Source organism: Lampetra planeri, unplaced genomic scaffold, assembly GCF_965212315.1.
Source record: "Lampetra planeri unplaced genomic scaffold, kcLamPlan1.2.h2 scaffold_502, whole genome shotgun sequence".
NCBI lineage: Eukaryota > Metazoa > Chordata > Hyperoartia > Petromyzontiformes > Petromyzontidae > Lampetra > Lampetra planeri.
This window is the reverse complement of record NW_027615325.1, coordinates 170-21,530: the sequence shown is the minus strand read 5'-3', so window position 1 is coordinate 21,530 and position 21,361 is coordinate 170. Positions and strand designations below refer to the sequence as shown.

Below are 21,361 nucleotides of genomic sequence, written 5' to 3'. Positions count from 1 at the left end.
ATCATGTTATTTCAGCAGATTATGACAAACATTTTACAATACATTTATATTTGAAATATACTTTAAACAGTGATATAAAAATAAAGACACAAATTACAGGACAACATTAAATTAAAACAGACCTGAAATCCACCCCAAATTGTGTGAGGACATTCCCATCTGTCAACCACACCACATGTTTAATACAACTACGTAAGAAAATAAGATGACATTTGGTTTCTGTGGGCCTATTTACATCTTTAAGCTTTGGCCGACTGAGACTATCCCAAATCGTACCTAAAAAAATGCCGCAGTGGGATAAAGTGCTTGTACAGTGTTGGTATGACGGCACCTCAATGTCACATGAAACCTGTGACAGGAAGTGCTTGGAAAAATAAAAACAATAAAATCCAGCATTTAACAGTAAAATAATAACACAAGTGCAGCTTTTTGGAGCCAAAGGGGAAAAGGTGGTAATTGGTGACGATGTAAGTATGGCAATGATTGTAGAGTGTGTGATAAAATATCAGGGTGTTTGCCTCCAAGCTGTACATTACAGGTTCCATATATGCAGGGGAATAATTTAGAGAGCAGAAAAAAAATCTAAGACTTTTCTTAGTGTAAACAAAGCTACAACGAGGAGTTAAAAAAAGAGTGGTCCCATTTCCAGTGTTGAACTTTTGTGTATTAACTTTGGTTGTTTGGTTCCTAGATGACAATTGCTGTTCTACACTGCTTCTGTCTACGTTATATGTTGCACTGTGGGACAGAGGTGTCCATGAGCATCACATGTCTTTTTTTCACAAGTACCGTCAGTGTGATATATCCTTCATTCATTTTGTCATATCCTTGGGATATGTGTAATTCATGGAATGATGATAAGTTGCATAGTTATGGTAATGAAAAAATTCTCTCAAATGATTAACAGATTCACCCTGGCCTGAACACTGCTAATTTGACATCATCCCAGAAAACTTTAGACTTTGAGAGCTATAATGCCAACATGCAAAAGCTGATGCCCATTGACCCACCTGCTCGGCAGACCTTCACATTACCTGACACTGAAGCAATAGCTAAATGTTTGCTCACGCGGCAAACAAAGGACCTTGAGTTCACATGATGTCAGAAGCATAGTTACCCAACTGATTAGCTGATGTGTGTAAATAATACAGTGGAGATGCTGATGAAACATATTTCAGCCTGCAGGCAGTGTCCACTGCAGAACTCAGTCCAAACTTTACCTGTAATACACAAAAGAAACAACTGACCAGAATGGGAATAAGAACATTGTCTGCACTCATAACTCATGCAAAACCTAGAATGATGCTGCTGTATAAACAAACTTGGGATCCAACGGTAGTGCAGAATTGATTATCTTTTGTGTTTAGACCTCCTTTGACAGGGATTACTTGTTACTTTGTCTACAAGTAGTACTGTCAACACATTCTAATTTAACTGTATTCAAAGCCTTTCAAAATGGCAGCATATATTTTCACAGCCTAAAAGGTGCAGAATATCTACATTAGTGTAAGATTTTGGATGCTGAGAATACGCTGAGAATAACTGTGAATGGTTAGTTATTTCACCTCTATTTCCTGAGATCTTTGTCTTTGAATTGAATATATGCAGTTGAAACACGATGTAAAGACACTTTGACGGTCAGGTGGTACCATCGAAAATTTTCAGTTTTGCAGGTATAGTTCAGATGTTGGTTAGTATTCTGGTGAAAAGAGACACTACACTGCCCGTTGTCCCCTCTGAAGATAGTTTGCCACAGAAACTAATCTAGATGGTTTCATACATTCTCTTATGTACATCCGCAGGACTCCACAATCATATCAGGGACATCTGTTTTGACAATGCTGTGCTGAGAGTTGAAGTATACCATTGAAAGAGGCCGTCGCTCAGTGGGTACACAACATGAAGATGCAGCTGTATTAATACCGTTGACTTTCAGCTGGCTTAAGACTGTGGCATGGAACGACGATGCTATGCCTGGAGAACCAGACAGATGCTGCGGGCACTGACCCATGCAGTAGTTCATATGGTACCCTTCAGGTGCGATTATCCAGTCGTGCCACTGGATATCCTTGAACTTGATGTAGAAGTCTCTCTTGCAGCACACAGTTACATCGTCACCACAACGCAAAGCACGCTTCCTGATGGAGTGTTTGGAGTGGTCGTCACGGAGACGCACATGAGCCACCAGGAAGGGCTGGTATGGGGTGTCAGGAGCATTATCCAGGGAGCAGAGGTTCTTCCCGTTCTCGTCACAGCTGACCTCCAGGCGTAGCTTATGCTGACCACCGTCCAGGAAGGCCTGCAGGGTGCGGGTGATGGGGAAGGTGTGCCAGTTACTCTCCTGGACTTCAAGCATCTTTTCTATCAGCAAGGTACGGTTGGAGGCCGATGCCGTACTGTCAGCAGTAAGGAAGACCTGGGCAGGAAGGCGTGAGTCCCGGTAAGGATCCTCAGAAGAGCGGACGTAGATCCAGAGAGAAGACTGAAGCACCTGGATACTGAGGCCACGTTCCTGCAAAAACTGGAAGGAAAGGCTGAGACGGGCTTCGTCGCCTTTTGCCGATTCATCTGTGGACCAATGACAATTCAAGATTGTGAGTATTTGGGCTGTTTCATGAATGTGTTCACATAAATTAAAGAATACAGTCATGTTTAACCATGGGTTTTAAGATAATACAAATGTAAACAAGCAATGCTCAATCTCTTCCGCTTATTTTATGCATTTTATCTCTTGTCTCTCATGACGAAATTGACCTTTAGCTCAACGTCCAGCTGTACTTGTGGTTTAATCTTAAACCTTGTGACCGACGCTGTGATGGTCAACTTTCACCCCATTTCCAGAGCCGCAGAACAACGCGAACTGTTTAACAAAGCAAACAGAACCACTGGCCTCATTTGGTGCGCATTTTACGCACTGACGTGTCCAACGCACAGAGCATACGTTCGTAGTGACAGCGAATATAACAGCTTTACAATGTAAAAGAACGGGACTACACTTACTTATGTCTGCAAAGCTCACTATTTCATAGCCTTGATCTTTTGTGGGTACGTGGTTTTCAAGTTCAACAGTCCCGTCTTGTCTGACGCGCCCTGTGTGCAGTTTGCGCAGAGCAGTGAGGAGCGCAGCCCGGGGCACCGTGTGAGAAATGTTTGGTCTTTCTTGCAGATGCAGCTTGTCCAGTATTTGCTTTTTGGCGATTTCTATCATCAACCTCTCCTGCGCGTCTTTCTCCATCGCCGGCAAGGCGCAGGACGCGCAGCCTGGAGAGCCATTCACCCAGAGACCTTTAAAGAGGAAAGGTGCCAAAAGCAGAAGCGCAAGGAGTAACGAAGACGGCGTCATCGTTGATTGAGAACTACGTGTGAACATAATTTCTGCTCTGCAAGCAACGATAATAACAATAGTAACAGTAATAAAAAAAAAATCTTCAAATCCGTTTCCGGGAGTTGCTCTTTGGATGTCAGAAGTTCCCCCAAGTGTTGCCCGAGCTCCCTGATGACAGCTGGACGCCGTGCAGACAGAAGTTGAGGGGAATCAGTGATGTTTCGTCCTCCTGATGGTAAAGATATGTGGGGTAATCCACCAAAACTGGTGACACGTTGGAGGGACGCACCAATCGGGGCACAGAGCAAATTACTGGCAAAGCATCTGTCTGTCCTGCACGCTCACACAACACACACACTCACACGTAGGCTGGCTGCCGCTAACACACACACACACACACACACACGGAATCAGTGCTGTCAATGACACGCCGGAAAACCACCCTGAACCAAAACACAAGTGATGAACCAGGTACTATTCTGTCTTAACCTGCGTGCACTTGGGTAAGTTCCGTTTTGGGTATAAAACCACGCTTTGGGTTGAGTTTATTTCAGTGCCCTTTAACACAGTTTCAGTGTCCAGGAAGCAAACTGACAATTTCATTGTGCTTCAAACTGCTTGAGGCAGGGACCAAAGACGGTTGTTTCAAACAAGTTCTGTCCTGTTGCCCCACAGGCGGCATAATGTGTGTGTGTGTGTGTGTGTGTGTGTGTGTGTGTGTGTGTGTGTGTGTGTGTGGTGTGTGTGTGTGTGTGTGTGTGTGTGTGTGTGTGTGTGTGTGTGTGTGTGTGTGTGTGTGGTATGAATTTACCCATTCCTCAAACCCCAACCAATGGCAGATTGAGGCTTACAGTCAGGTTCGATTGGCTTCAGGTAAGGGTATTGGGGTTCTTCTTCATGCATGAAGCTACATATAAGCAGAGCAACAGCCCCTTCCACAGCACTACAGTACTTGGCTGCCAACATGTGGGGAACTTCAGCAACTACAATGGACATTTGTGGCAATGAGGCCTTTTGAAGCCTCTCCACAGTTCTGCAGCCTGTAGGCCCTCTCTGATGTAAATATGCATTCTTTGCTACATTTACAAATAATTTCCATTCCATTCATGAGGGCTGATGCAAAAATGATTGCTCTTTAAATGCACTTAAAGACTCATAATGCAGTTTACATTCATTTATTCATCTTCTTCCACTTATCCTAGTTATCCTAGTCTTCTTCCACCGATCCTAGTTGTCAATTAGGCAAATGGTAGAGTACACCCCTGGACTATTCGCCAGCTCACTACAGAGCCACATGAAGGACAGACACCCATTAACACACACATTCACACCATTGGGCAATTTAGAGTGACCAATTAACCTCAGCATCCTTTTTGGGGTGGGAGCAAGCAGAGAACCCACACAGACACAAGGAGAACATGCAAAATCCACAAAGAAAGAGCCACACGCCCAAATGCTGTTACAGATACAGTCAAATTACACGTCAGTGAAAATCAATGGACATAACTTGTGGTTTGTGTTCTTTAAAGTAGACAATGTTCACTCTTGGTCTCTTGGTGTGGATTTTAAAACGTTCCTGGTAAGGGGAAACAAGAAGGAGATCTTCCAAGCTCAGTACAGATATATTAGCAGATTCAGAGGTCACATGACTTTTTTTGATGTACTTCAGCAATAAACCCTGGAGTAATTACATGCAAAATTCCAAACACCTTCTAGTGGATAAATAGTGGAGGTAGATGTATGGGGGACAATCCATTCTGTACAAAGGATAGGAAACCTATATCTCTATATGAAACTTGATTTGATCTGTAAAGGGAAGGTAAGTGTACCTAAACACAGGAATATCCAACAGGCCAGTTTTGTCTTTGGAAAGTTACAACATTTTGTTGCTTTGAATTGCTAAGGATGCTAAATGCCATTCTTATGGGAAAGACATGAAAACCAACGAAGGACTACAACATAATGTCACGAGCAGAGGTAATAAGGTATAGAGAATGAGGATATAAAAACCTGAGGACACGGTCTAGACAATGTCTTTCTCAAATCTTTGCAAACGCAGTGCTACACATACACCCCAACCTGGATCAACATGAGTTTGTGGTGAGAGTGTCTTTTAATATAAGGAACACCTCACCATTAGAACCCAAGCTGGTGAATGACATACTGACCCTTATAATAAGATATCTTTAAACAAATTAATTACAGCTTACGTCTCGTGACAACTGCTGTATTGCCTTGAGACTGTGTTTTCACGGTATTCTTTGAGTGCATCTAAGTTAGTGGAGGTCCAGTGAAAAAATGGTGCCTTTTAACTGCTGCAGCGGTTCAACGTCAAACGTCAAAGACAAAACAGATGACAAAATGTTCCCTAATACGCACTGCCGTGGTTTCAACATGTTCAGGTCTAGTAAGACTTCGCGGAATGTGATGTGTGAGGAAATTTAATGAATCTCGAACGTCTCCGATGACAGTACTGTCTTTCAAGACAGTAAAGTACGCCGCTGACGTAAACCGTCGGTGAAGGGAAAAAAAAGTGACGCTCACACATACACAAGCCGGAGCAGAGAAGGGGGGAATGGGCGTTTTGTTTCTTTTTTCTTTAAGTTGTGTCCTTTTATTCTTTGGCGTTTTTGTTTTTATTTGGCAGTCTCTCCGTAAAGGATTCGACTGGCTTATTCTCCAATGCTTGCTAGCTGTCGTTAACGTGCATGCTGCTCCCCTCACGCGGCGCTATTTTGACAGTCGGGGTCGCAGTGAACCAACTCTAGCTAGCCGTACAATTAGCACTGGTAAGTCATTCGGAGAGCTAGCTAACCGTACCAGTTAGCACCTCTTTCTTTCAGACCTGACAGTACTGACGCAGTTTTATCAAAAGGTTCGCTTTGTATTTGACATATGTTGATGTTTTGGTTTACCAGTTGTAGTAGTGATTCAATGTATCAGTAACGTCTGGGATCTAGTGTGGTTAGAAAGAAAAGGCTAGCTAGCATGCTACACTAGCTAGGTGGCTCGGTGCTGTATATGGCTAATGATAAGACGCCGGAGGAGGCGAGCTAGTGCCGTGAGCTAGCTATTGTTAGCGTGTGGGCAAGCCAATATTTAAGGACAACTGGACTGTATTGTTTCTGATTGCACTGCCATCTGTTCCCCCTAGACACAACTTTAAGAATTCTCCATACTGACGACCGACATACAGCAAGCAAAACGGTGAGCTGAACATCTAAGATGACTTGTTACGTTAACATTGATGGTTCATGAGCCCTTAGCAGACATGTAACGTAAAGCACCATCTTTAAAATCCTGGTTCTCCATGCCTGGCATTAGATAGTCCATAACTTGATAATGCAACTTGATAATGGTGTGGATTAACTTAATTCTATTAATGAGACTGTGTGGTGGTGGAAATATGTAGATTTTTGATTGTTAACATGCCTACAGTCCAGGAAATCATACAGTGTTACCGTAGCTGGTGACAAAACTTTGCGTCTGCAGAAAATAAATTATTTTAAAAATGAAAAAATTCTTGCATTGTATCAGCTATTTTGAAATGACAGAGTCGGATGCCATATTTAGGGAGATGGTAAAGTTTGCCTAAACTAATGAGAAGACATGTCTGTGAGTCTTTTTGGCATGAATGTTTAGTCTCATCAAGGCATTCTCAAGATTTTTATTACTGAATTCCACTCAGGGTCCAAAGTCAATTAGACAGTCTTCTCACATATGGAAACAAGTCTATGATTTATTCTGCTCTCATATGTAGCTGGTCGGTTGCATAGATATGGATCATTCAGATAAAATACGTAAATATTTCTAAATACCCACGAGATTGAAATTGTTAAAGTGTCATCTTGGCATTGTAGTCTGCATGTTGACACTTATGCTGAAAATGGATGTCAAACAAGGTGGCTCAGGCGGTCTGTGCTTTGATTCAAACATCTGTTCTGGTAAAACAGCATGTGTGTCTGAGAACATGAATATTCATGTCAATTGGTATTGCCCAGTAATTTGATACAGACAAATAGCAGGCACTTAAATATTTAACATGATCCCACATCTTACTTACATCTGCTGTTTAGATTGTTTTTAATGTTCCATACTTGGTCAGTTCCAAAGTAAGTCAGTTCAAATGGGACCCCTCAGGAGTCTTTGCGCCTTTATTTGCACAACTTGTTTTTAGAGATTTTAAACCAAAGAAAAACAAATCCATCACTGCAGATTAATTCAGTAATCGTCCTCAAAGATCCTCCTCCTTTCAGGTTCAATTAGGATTTTCTTCACTGTTTCTCAATTTTCACCTATCTGTTTGTAGAAATGTCCAGAGCAGAGCTTTGCAGTGCACAGGACTGATTCACAGAACTAGTATGTTTCTTAAAGCCAGTCAGATAGGTAGATAGAAAGATACTTAATTTGATCTCCCGAGAGAAATGAACATTATGTTCACATTATTCACAGATTATGTTCTGAAGCATTTCATTACTCATATCTGGTCATAGTCTGTCTCTGGCCTCTGGTTGCTACCCTGACCCAAGAACTACATAACTAAGAATGTGTTCTTCTTCTGTTGCTCAGTTGAGCTTGGCCAAACAATTTATGAGTTGTATTATTGCCGCCTACTGGTGGTAGTTCTATGTAAAGCCAGGCAAGGTGTACCTAGAATCTAAGGAATACATTTTGTAAGAGAAGCTGCATGCTTCTGTGAATAATATTCAGTGTGACTGTTGGTGCACGCATCATTATGAATAGGTTCATCTTTAGATGGAGTTGATGCAAGTGAGTCATTGAAGTCTACTGTTGCTAAAGCCAGCCATGAAAAAGATCCCGCCTGCCTGTTAAGCGTTTTTCTGGTATTATGCAAGTAACCCATATCACTGCCATTAAATATAGGAATTACCTCTAGACAGCAAGAATGAAGAGATGTCATCAGTGTTGATGTTAATAATTTGTGTGATTTGTTAAATGCATGATTGAAACAGTTCTTAACTGCTTACAAAAGTAAAACATTTAGGTGCCTTTATTGCGTTCACGTCCAGTAATTATAACATCTGTTTATATAAGTCAGCATGGCAGACATTAAAGTGTTTTTACTGTATTTAAACTGTATTTTAAAAACAGACTCATTTGACTTAGTCAGTAGTGCATGATCTGTGGTTTTATTTGTTGATTTGGCATCCATAGCTGCTCTGTTTCTGAATCTCTTGTTTGCAGCAGCAGAAGAGTGGCTTTTTCTAGAGAGATTTGAAGAGCTATTTATAGATCCCTGCCTGAGCACCATGCCTGGTGCTGTTGCTGCTACTGCTCCTATCTCTCTCTTCTGTTAACCACTCCTGCTTCTGATTCTCTGACTCTCTCCATCTTTGTTACCTCTCATTTTCCTCTGCTGATGGTTTTCTGCACTCCATTTCTATGGATGTCATATTCTCTCACTCATTTCCCAAACAGAAAATGTCATATTCACCCCGTATTCCTAGCTTTGATGTAAATTATTGATTCAAGCTGAAAGGCCTGATGTGCTGCATGTTTTTAAACCTGGCTACAGATTTGCTATAGCTGCCTACCTGCCTGACTGACTAACTGACAGACGGAGAGTTTTATTGCTGTGAAGCATCAAAGGAAAAGAAAAACACAAATGAAACTCCTCATTTGATGGCAAGGTCCAAGCAGTGTGCAGAGTGTTGACACATTTTTTGTTTACTGTACAGTGCAATATTACCTTCAGTTGAGGAAAGAATCTACTTCTACTAATGTTCACTGATCATTTTACTGTTTAAACCTGGACACATGTGCTTTTTAAATGGTTTTGTAGTGTCTCCTGCCAGCTTTACAGCAATCATATGTTGGATGTAGGTACTGCAGTAACCCGTTTGGTGATAGTGTGCAAGATGTGAACGGTTTATCTGTGGTATCTTTGGCAACTAATCCTCATTAAGCTCCTCCCCTTTCACCTGTCTCTCCCGTCTTAAGCCCTCTGCTGCTTTGTTTTTGTCCTGTGAAAGAGACTACCTGCCTTTCTGAATGCTGAAGAAGCTGGCTGACTTGGTTTGAGCCATTAGACGGTATTAGGGCTACCCACTTAATCCCAGTCATGTGGTCAACCTGTCTTTTTCCCCAGGGCTAACTAGGATTACAGATTCATTAGTTCATTTTAACTTAGATGATTGAGGACAGAAGTTTAGGGTGGTATTAGAGTCCACATATGTTATTTATTTTTTCCCTTTTATGTTAATGAAAAATGCAAGCCTTTTTTTGTCAAATCATATGCTGGATAATAAGTATATGCCGAATTTAATGATTATCAATTACGTTATGTAACCTTGACTCTTATGACTACAGTTATAGAAGACCTTCAATCTTTGTGCTCAAAATACATGCTTTCCTAACCATGGATCATGAATGTAATGCTTTTATAACCTGGCTGTTTATTTGAAAGATTGTTCCATAAATATGCATGATTAAGTTTGTGGTCATTCAAAGAGATGGTAATAAAAGGGTGGAAAAACACAAGAAGGCAAGTGGGTGAAATACCTTATGAAGAAATAAAAGGAAACGTCAGCATTGGGTACCGGCAGAATTTTTTTTTAGATCATTAGCAGGCGATTTTACTACATGGTCCCATCTTAAGTATTCAATTTTCAAAAGCTTGCATATGCTCCTTAGCAACCGTTGCGCAAACGTAATTGATCAAAGTAAATAGTTATTAATGAAGGTTTAACCAGGATGAATGAATGGGCTATGATTGCAATGTGGATTTTCAAAGCACATCACAACAGTGAAGCCAGAGTGTTTCCTTGTGGACAAAGTAGAAGACTATCAAATTACAACACCAGAAACATCATTTGTGCTGCAGGGTGGCTGAAGATGAATCATCACAAGATGCAGAAAAAACAGAGATTGCAAATGATTTTTCCACTTGAGATGAGCTTTATTTAACGTGCATGTTTTTGTTCCATGTTAGCATAGAATGTAAATCTCTTGCTTGTTCACCCAGCAATGATAAATCAAGTGGATTATAAGCAAATCATTGTAGTGGTTATAAGATTCTACCTATAATAGAATGTTTGGTTGTAGTGGTATCAATAAATTCTTAGTAATTTGCAAGTCCAGAACTCATATTTGACCAAACATTCCCTGGACTTGTGTATCGAGTTCCCTGCAGATACGTCCTTTGATGTTGAACTTCTGACTTTTCTCTGCATTTTTTGCCACCAAATGCAATAAGGAGGCTGCAGGGAAAAGATGCAAATATGTCAGCTTCTAATATTTTTTCCTAGCTAATGAGGTGGTTTCATTTGATCTCCATCTGTGTTAAAAACGTATGTTTTATTATTTTTTCTACCCTTGCAGCAGTCCTCTGATGTACCAGTTGCTGTCAGTACTTGAAGCTCATTTAGTTCCTCCAGAAAAAGGCTACAGATTGTGTCCTTATACATGAGTTGGAACATGTTGATTCCAGACTTTTTGGTGTTGGTGAATGCCCTTGTTGTGAAAAATAACAAATATTTAATTGTCATTGCCAGAGAATGCATTTATTGTGATGTTGTATCAAATGACAAACTGGCTGATCCAAGCAGCCCTTTGAACAGCTGGGCTTCTCACAAGCCCTGGGTTGGCTGTCACTGCAATTATATTGTTACAGAGAGGCAGAGAGCAAACAAGATATGTGTGAGGTAGAGAGCGGGGGAGAGAGAGAGAGAGATTCCACACGAAAGGGAGGGACAGAGGAGAAGGGAGCGGTACACGGTGCGCATGATAGCATAAGAGCTGTAAGGACAGAGCCAACTAGCAAACAAGGCTTTCACTTTCTCTGCTGTACCTATCTTTCATTCAGAAAAAAGTGGGCAGTCAAAATAGAATATTTGTCAGAAATGCATTAACATTAGGGTGGCTGATACCTGCTGACAGGAAGGGAACAGAGCTGTAGTGTAGAGAAAGTAGAATGGGCTGAATAGAGTGATAGAGCTGAGCTCTCCTTACATGCTGCACGAAATGGACTTCATTCAGATTGATCATTAGCAAGAGTTTTCTTGGTCCAAAGCTGCTGCTGCTGTTTCTCCTGCGATAATGAGCTTTTATTTGTGAGACACCTGATCTGGCTTGGCTGGCGATTCACAGAGCTGGATTCTAAATACAGTAAGCATATGTCGTGTGTGTGTGTGTCTGTGTTTTCAGTGTTGTTACTGAGATCAAGCCTGTTCTTGTGTCTTTCACACATGAAAACATATACAGGCCAAACCTGGAGCACAGATTTGGCCTGTATATTTTCACTGTTTATATAATTTTACCAAAGTACCCAAAATCCTAAACTGACATTTGTTCATTTGTGTTGTGTTTGGACAGTGTTAAGAGAAGTTTTGTCTGTGAAATAGAGGGAGAGTTGGATATTGACATTGCAGTCTCAAATATTCCCTAATTTGTGGTTATATAAATGGTTTAGTTTATATGTAAAAAGAAAGACACACGCACAGAAAACATAAGTGAGGCAATTGCTGAGGTAATAGGAATTCCCTTCCACCGTGTCCATGTGTGGGAGGAGGGTGGAGGTGGTCTATTGGGGGTGGAGAGTCATAGCAAAGAAGGCGTCACTCTGCAACACTCATACTGAGGCAGGCGGGAGGGGAGAAGGAAAGCGGGGCAGACTGTGAGCTTACATAAGACTGCATGTGGGAAGTCCTGTATTAGAGACCCAGAAGTTGAGCCACATTAATTACATTTGCTTGAAGCTGCGGTCATGGATTGTGATGATATTTGGAAATGCATCAAAAATTGGAAATATTCATATTAGATATTGAGATCTGTCGAAGCACAATATTCATATTTGTTTAAGTGTTTCCTATTGTATTTGTAGAGAAAATTATGCAGGACCAGGGGAAAAAAAAACGGAGATGAGAGAGAGGCAGCAAGTGGAAGCACAACAGCAGAGCCCTCTTGAATAAAAAATATGTTGCTATAAATAGCAAACCATCCTCATACAGTGTTTCAGATTTAGGAGACCTGGCTTTTCCCTCACTGTGTAATAACCATGTAGTATTACACTTGCAGTCTTCCCCCAATAATTCCTTCTATTTTTTAAAAATTCACCCACCAGATTGTCTTTTGCTGGTCGTCAGCATTTTACATGAGAGATGTTTACTTTTCGCGCATTACAATAAATCAACATGAAGCAGCATCCCTCTGTCAATAGGTTTAAAGTGGTGTTGTTTTTTCACATCCGATGATTCTGCATGTTGCACATTATAGATGCAAAACAGCACAACTGCTATAGGAGCCCTGAATTATTTGTATTTATTTATTTACTTACTTATTTTGAAGTATAGCTTGGTTGCATAAGATATATACTTTATTGAATCCCTTTGTATATCATGTCTGTGAACTGTACAATCTTGATTCAGTTTAGTTTCTTGACAAGCCCAGTGAAGGCGATACCTCACATTGTATTGAATTGTATATGTACAATGTGCTTACAACTCCGCTTTTGCCTGTTTATGACTTTTGGAGCAGGTAGTTGGTGATCCTGCAGCTGCACTCCTGCATACCAATTGCCAATGTGTGGGAAAAGGAATGAGTTGGAAAAAAGAGGAAATGAGGGGAAAAAAAATCAATAACTACCCCTACAGCTAGAACAGGTAGTAACAGCTGTTCTAATTGCATAAGGTTCACAGTTTCTCACCTGGAGCTTAAATAACTTTGTTTATTTGGATTTGGCTTAGTCTGTGAGTTAACTTTCTACAGAAATTGACTAGAATTAGAAATAGACTCCAATGGCCCAGTGTTTAAGAGGCATGCAACATCAGGAGTTCAACAGCACACTTTTCCCACATGCTGTCTCCACACATCACCCTCACTCTTCCATCCAGTGTAATTCTGTCATTGCCTCCTGGAGCTGTTCAGTAAAGGCATACAAGAACTGAATTAGGGGATTCTAATATGCAATTGGATTATGCAAATGACATACCATGTTTCCAGAGACACATTTGAAAACAATTTATAATACAGCTACATGAATCTGTTTTTAAATTATATATGCCTATAAAAGTGTGTATCATTACAGCCCCAATCTTTGTACTTGTAATTATCGTTGTCGTAATTATTGTTTACCAATCTCTTACATCCAGGTGTGCACAAACTACAGGTGAATCTAAATTTTAAAAATAATAATAATAATAATAAAAAAATGTGTCGGTTATTAGTTTTGAGAAGCAGCAAGTTAAAAATGATGTGCATCAACAGTAGTGATGTCAGTAAATAATACTTTACTTTAGATTAGAGGCAAAGCTATAATGTTAAATTAATCTTATCTCACTAAATCATTCATGGTTCTCACCCTCACCCATGTCCAAAAAAGTTGTCGTTATTGGTGGTATTGGTTATTGAGAAGCAGAAAGTTATCTTTAAAAAAAACAGTCAAATGCAAATTTTCTAATACATTCTTTTGTTCACCTCAGCTGCTGGCAGTCCGTCATAGGTATGACACTGCTGTGTTCGTGTTGGATAGATATTTACTGGATGTAAATAATGTCTCATGACTGGCTTCCTTCTGTTATTCTGGAGTGCGCTAGCCACATTTTAAGAGACCACACTTCACACTGGCCCAAAAGAGACAGCCTGGCTTGTTCATTGGGCTACATGCCTGACTTGAGTTAGGTCTGCTGGTTGGCAGCACTTAATCCTATTTCAGACTTTTGGCAACGTAGTCCAGCAGGCCCAGGGTGTTATTAAGTGTGCCTCTGTTTAATGGATGTATTTATGCTGATCATGAGGACTTTGTTCACCATCTGGATGCATCCAGCTGCTGGCCAGTATTTTATTTTACAAACACGAACTTGGGAGATAGTGTGTCTGCATAATTCCCTTTAAATGGGCTTATTTCAGTTTTTAAATATCTCTGTCCACCAAATGGCATGCCTTCTTTGCCACTGTCCATGTGGAAAAATCCTCCTGTCTCAACACTTCTTGCAGTGGGTATTTGTCTTATTTTACAGTACAGGCCAAAAGTTTGGACACACCTTCTCATTCAATGCGTTTCCTTTACTTTCATGACCTTCATTTCTTAAAGTAACCACGGCCACTCGTATCTCTTACTTCACTGATTGGTTCTTGTCATAATATGAATGAACAGTTGTCCAATAGGGTTGTCGGCTGTGTATCAACATTACTTCTGCACAACACAACTGATGGTCCCCAACCCCATTAATAAGGCAAAAAGTTCCACTCCTGATGATGCACAAGTGAAAACCATTTCAGGTGACGACCTCATGAAGGTCACTGAGAGAACACCATCGGGTTTGCAGCTCTACCAAAAAAGCAAAGGGTGGCCACTTATATAAGATACAAGACATATTTAGAGTTATTTCACACTTTTTTGTTAAGGACATTATTCCACATGTGTTCATTCATAATTTTGATGCCTTCAGTGAGAGTACAATGAAAATAAAGGAGACACATTGAATGAGAAGGTGTGTCCAAACTTTTGGGCTGTACTGTATCATTACAGCATGAGACGCTTGGGTATGTAATACTATTCACGTGTTCACGTGTGACATTGCCATCTTCTCTATGCTGCAGTTTTATAAAAATGAAATATATAGATTTCAACGTCACATTTGTTTGACACAAAGTTACAAAAGTATAGGTGAATGTGGAAAGCAAAGGGAAGATTGTACTGTTCTTTCCTCACAATAGTTACTTGGAGAGAAAGCCATACAAATGTCCTTATTTACCTTCCTAAAAGTCACTTGATAGTTGTCGCAGGTGGAGTGAATGTCGAAATAGTGAAATCATAAACACTGCATAAGACTTTGTTTGACTGTTCTCTTCCTGAACACCATGCCATCACTTGACTTTAAAAGTCTACTGATCTGTATGCCTTTTGAAAGGCCAATTGCACTTCATTTTTTAACTGCATTTCAATCCCTGTTTTGTCTTACCAGGAGACTCCAGTGTAAAGTTATTTCGTTAAAAATGACACCACTATGCTCCCCACATTAGGAAAGTGAACTTCAAAATAACTATTATTGGCTTGAATAAATAATAAACATATTCCTCTCTCACGTGATGTCTAGTTTTACTGCTGTCACACAATTCCTTTTTCTTTTGGCCTTCCCAGTAGGTCATCTATCTCACTACACCGCAGCATGTGCACCAATCATGGATGGATTGAGCCAGTATTGATCTACAGTATTGAAGAGTAGCTAGCTTGCAACAGTGTCCTAGTGCACATGATCACTTCAGTAAAGTAGCTTTGAAATGTGCATTTGTCTTACATCAGCATGCCTTTGACTCCATTTCAGGGAGGGAGGGGGGAGGGAGAGAGATTTTTATTTATTATTGCACCATTAAAATAACTGTGAATGACTCAGATTTGATCACTTTTAAGAGCCCCCATATTTGCAGCTGATGTGTAGAAAAAGAATGAGAGTCTGTGCTAGTTCAATAGAGCTGTGCTGGTACAACTCCATCCCTGATGCTGCATTGTTTTTTGTATGTCTGTTTGTTGTTTTATTTATGATATTGTGGCTACCCAGTGATAAATGCACATGGCCTTGTAATTGGGGAAAGGAGGGGTCATAAGAGAGAAAGGGAGAGGAAAAAATATGGGGGTGTAATATGGGATATGGCTGCTTTTTCTCTTGGTGACAGAGCCTGTTGCCATGGATCTGGTCCTCCCAATTGGTGGAGGTATGGTCCAATCACTTAACAGCACAGATTGTTTCATCATTGAGAAGTTTTTCCTCTCTTCCTGTCTCACAAGCCAGCAGCTGCTCCTCCATCTTCCTCTTGTTTTTCTCTCCAATCTCTCAAGTCACCCCTATTGCTCTTCCCCACTCACAGTAAAATAAACTGATGAATTACATAAGGTTAATACTGAGTGCCGGCGCTGCCACCAGATTTCATTTTGACAGTTATTTTATCAGCAGGTCGAGTAGCGCAGAATTGTTCACCTTTACCAGTATTTCAGGTTTACTAATTACATTGCCAAGGAGGTTATGTTTTTTTTAGTTTGTTTGCCGGTTAGCAATATTATGCGGATTCTGTTTCTCTTTCTGACTTTCTCTCTTTGTCCAGATTACTTTTGAATGATACTGATGCTTCCCAAGCCCAATTTGTTCATTCATGGACAGGCAGTGCTTTAGCTTCGTCTTCTGATGAGAATGAATGTCATTGGAAAAGAACATGCTCTCCCTTGACTTTCCCTGAATAAATAAATAAATTTATAGAACCAGACAACATGCATGACAATGATGCACTAACCACGATTGACCACCAAACAAACCTGCAAGAAGAGAGTGATTACAAAGAATGTAGAGTCTGAGAAAGAGCTTAAAGTTCTGTAAAAGCATTACACATTCAATATCGCTACAGAAGCAACGTCAACGTTTAAACTGTCAATGACACTTTTTTCTTTCAACGGTTCAGTTCTGTCATCAAGGAGAGTGAACTGTTTTGTTGCCTTTTCCCAACCCCAGGCGTAAATGTAAGCCTCGGTAAGGCTATGAGCGTTTTGTCACAACATTGTTTTTTAGAATTTCAGTCATGGTCTGGACCATACAAACTGGGGCATTTACAACAGCCCAATGTTGCTACTTTATTATTGTGGTATTTGGTATGCCCACATCATTTCCACCACAAACAAAACAGTCCTCCTCGTTTCAACCTTTGCAACATCAATCCTAATCCCATTTTTATCTATTCGTCTTACCCATGTTTTCAGTATTTGTCATATTTTTCTTTCCCACCACTGAATATTTACAGGTTCTTATGGAAATCACAGTTCAATTCACAAGTTATGACAAGATAATATCTGATGCATGTCAAATTTCAGACTGATCGTTGTCATGAAAAGAAAAGCACATGTGGATTGTGATATGTATCAGGGAAATACTTTGTCAATGGAAGGAAGTCAAGACCACACCAACTAGCCATAATGCAGTTAAACGGTGTCAACATGTTCTTTAAATATATTGTTTTATTTAAGATACAATTTAAATCATGCTAAATGAATTCAGTTCTCATTGGTCTCATACTTCATATGATCACCGTCTAATTATTTACTTGGTGAGTATTACATGGATTATATTAGGACTTCTGTATGCAGACCAAGATCACCTATCTCTCCACCGCCATCTGTTTTGTTATTTAAAAATGAGCCAACATGGCTTTCTATCACCTACTGTCCACACTGGTTTTGTTTTAATACTTTATTCATATTTCTCTCCATACACCCTCTGTCATCTATACATAGATTATAACTAGTGCAAGCAACCGAGAGAGGGAAGACTTATAGTTACAGAAAGGTAGGTAGGTAGGTAAGTAGGTAGGTAACTAGGGAGGGAAGGGGGAGGGGAGGAGGAGGAGAATGAGTCATAGCTTGTCCCATAGGACTGAGTGGGCTGGCTGAGTGGAGGAGGATGGCGTCAGCAGCAGGCCTGACAATTTAAGAAGACACGTTAAAAAGAGGAAGAGAGAAAGAGACTGAGCAAATACATATTAGTGGGTGGATTTTGAGAATGATATCGAAGGGAGGGGTTGATGTGGATGGCATGGAAATTCAGGAAGGGGTATCCTTATTTCACTGCGAGAGAAAGGCAGAGAGGGAGGTAAGGAAAAGGAAAGACGTAGGTGACAAAAGGAACCCTTGCTTCTAGTGCATTCATGTTGCCCATGTTTTTTTTGTGTCTAGATAGTCTGTCAGTCTTCTGTCATCATCCAACTTTTGTTTTGCTTTGTAATTGTTAGTGGAAGTGTCAATCGTCAGCAGCTGTACATAGTTTTTGCTAGAAAGTGTAAATGTGTGTCTATGTGGATAATACATGTGTATGCATTATTCTCTGACATGCCTTGCTCAGCCAGCCTCCTTGTCCCCCTGTCGTGTGAGATTGTGCAACCAGTGCAAAGGGGAATTCCTCTCTGACACAGACCAGCAGTGGTATGCACACACTGAAAACGCTGCTGATATATATGTGTAGGCACTGAGCTTGCACTAACTATGCCATTGCCAAACACACACACACACACACACACACACACACACACACACACACACACACACACACACACACAGCCTCTACTTGCGAAGAAATAACCTTGCTGCCTTTTGTGAAATGGTTTCTCTCTGACGTCAAATGGGTGAGGTGCACGGCTGAATACAGAGGAGATGAATTGGGTCGAGCAGCTCGTGTGTCTCTCCCACTGCTGTCTGTGGGTTTGTACATGCTCCTGTTTGCAGCAATCTGTGCTTCCCATTCACCTTTATCCTTCATTCAGCCTCTGCAGAGGAAATGGAGAGGCCATATCTGATACACATGCCTCTCCATTGTGAAAATTGAAATATGGCAATGAATGAAATAATTAACCAACAACTCATTGGCTCATTGCTTTCTGGGTTTCATTGCTGAGCAGCAACCACAGTAGAACAGTAGTCGGTATAGGGTGTTACAATGTAATTCAATAGACATTCAAGTTGTGACAGGTATGATCACAGTTAATAATAAAATTGGTTAATCCGTGGATTGTAAGAATGTTACCCAGTCTGTTCCTCATTTTTTTCTGGAATAGTTGAATTGGAATTTTGAAGTGGTCATTTTAGTTTTTATTAACAAAATGTATTGCTTACTCAGAGGAAGCTGAACATTTCTGCCTTATTCATTGTTTCTTGGTGCAATTACTTATTTTTATTTTGTTGCAATACTGCAGTCAGAGTTAGGAATGAGGTCATCAGAGGGACAACACAGACAGGAAGGAAAGGAGTAAAAGCTAGAGAAGCTAGATTGAGATGGTTTGGACATGTGCAGAGGAGGGACAGTGGATACATTGGTAGGAGAATGTTAGAGATGGAGTTGGAGGTAGGAGACAGAGAGGAAGGCCAAAGAGGAGGTTTATAGATGCAGTGAGGGAGGACATGGAGGTAGGTTGGGAGTCAGAGTAGAGGATACAGAGAACAGAGAAAGATGGAAATTGATGATTCGCTGTGGCAACCCCTGAAGAGGGACAAGCCGAAAGGAGAAGAAGAAGACTGCAGTTGTTTGTTGTGCTAGAATAAAACAACTGTTAACAACCGTGAATGATTTTTATTGGTTTTGTTTTTTTGACATTTGTTTTAAAAACCAACAATCTCCAATTTAATACGCCACAATTTGGAGAGAGCTCCATTGACAATTGAATTAAAATAAATAAATAATATATAAATAATAATAATATGTCCCAATCAAAAGGGATTAATCTTTTGCATATTATTTTATGGGACCAAAATATTTTAAGGCCTGCCAGGCATCCTTTGTCTTCTTGAATGATAGATCTCAGGACGATCTACTGATAACACCAGCTTTGGCCCACCCACACACCAGTCGGAGCGTCTTCTGTGAGCATCTTATACCAATTCAATAGTTGGTGAGTTAACCTGCTGTATCTCAGTCAGCACATTCGGAAGCCTTGTATTATTGTGTCAGATGTGGAGGGCACATGTATTTTACACAATACTGATTTTACAGCCCCATATGAGAATGAGTTTGCAGAGATTTCCTCCTGGTGAAGCACAGGAAGTACCTGCAAGGCAGATCATAGCTTCATGCTTTCACTTGTAAAATGTGGTGTCATATTTATACACTGGTTACAAAATGTCCTCTGTGGCATTTCCATCTCTTAAGTGTCAATCTCCTATTTTTCAAAGAAAGTAATCTATCCTGTAATATTCTGGAGAGCAGAGAGAGTAGAGCTCTATATAGACTTACTAATTTCAACAATGGCATTGCAATGATGCATTTTCTGATATTGGAGCTGTATAGCATGATGATATGGTGATTTGGATGTTGGATGTTTCAGTGATGTGCAGTAAAATGTTAAATAGTATTATGAATGAAAGAAAATTGGGAAATAGCACGAAAAACTGAAAATGTGGTTATAATGAACCATCAGCTTTTGAATTACTATACATTTCATAGGTGCAATCTGGATTCTGCTGTAGCAGCAGCCTTTAAAATTAGTCTGATTAAGCCAGTGTGCAATAAATAACCTCTTGTCCTGCAAGATACAGTATTTGTCCTGAGTCAGGGGCTCTGCTGTATTCCTGTAGACCTCACGTGATGATGCCAGCAGTTGGCAGAGAGCTCCAGCCCACAGGAACGCTAAACGGGACACTGTGAGATCAGAGCATTCACTGGTTTGGTAGCTCTTCAGTCTGTTTGCACACATGTTGTAGTTTTACTAATATGCTTGAATCACACAGATAGCTGTTCTTGTTATCCCTAGTAATTAGAGTTTCAGAAAAAATATTCAAATTCTGAAGTTCAAATTTCAAATCGGCAGTTTGGCACACATGCTACTATATACTGTTCAAATGTCCTCCTGTTGAACATAAATGAGTGCCGAAAGACTCAACTTTTAAACCCAGATTAATTTACCAAATTAAAAAAATAAATGACTTAGTACACATTAATACCAAATTTGACATATCATTTTCCATTGCGTCAGAAAGTTCATATTTTCCAGGATCTTTGCTCCATAGTGCTTGAAAGGACATATACATTATATTCTGTGATTTGGGGCTATAAAAAATACTTTGGATTTAATTTTTTTTTTCATTCTGTCTACACTGCATGCCCTCATTTCTGTTTCTTTTACCCAGAGCCTTTTTAGTCTTTTTAGTTCATGTTATGAAACATAAAACCTAGTTAGTTTCAGCCTGCATCAATCTTTTCAAGTCAGTTCAGAATAATTTATTAAACCCACAAGGTCAATTCAGTTCCACAGTCTAATCATTCATGAAGAAAAGCATATTAAACACAACAATTTCATCTCATACTTTAACCAGGCATAATAACTACTCCTGATTTAGTCAAGACTTTGGACCACTTCCTGTTCTGTTTCACACTGGCTGGTTGACTCTGCTTCTTTCTTACCTCTTGGTATGTGCACATGTTAATCCATGTATTCATTTTTGCTATGATTTTCCCCCTTGCCCTTCTTACCTCAAAACAACAGCATTTCAGAATGTTACACATCTCCCTGGCAACCCTGTGGGCCAATTGCTGTGAATGTATGGAGTGA

The 21,361-nt window shown here is 40.2% G+C and overlaps 1 protein-coding gene across 1 annotated transcript; it reads right to left on the bottom strand.

Annotated features, from left to right (window-relative positions):
• Positions 1 to 1,786: 1,786 nt before the first annotated feature.
• LOC144741312 (inhibin beta B chain-like) lies at positions 1,787 to 3,343 on the bottom strand. Its single transcript, XM_078623902.1, has 2 exons — positions 3,001 to 3,343; positions 1,787 to 2,568 (listed from the first exon to the last, which is right to left on the bottom strand). Exons 1-2 carry the CDS (start codon positions 3,341 to 3,343, stop codon positions 1,787 to 1,789), a joined length of 1,125 nt encoding a protein of 374 aa, XP_078480028.1.
• Between the last annotated feature and the right edge of the window lie 18,018 nt (positions 3,344 to 21,361).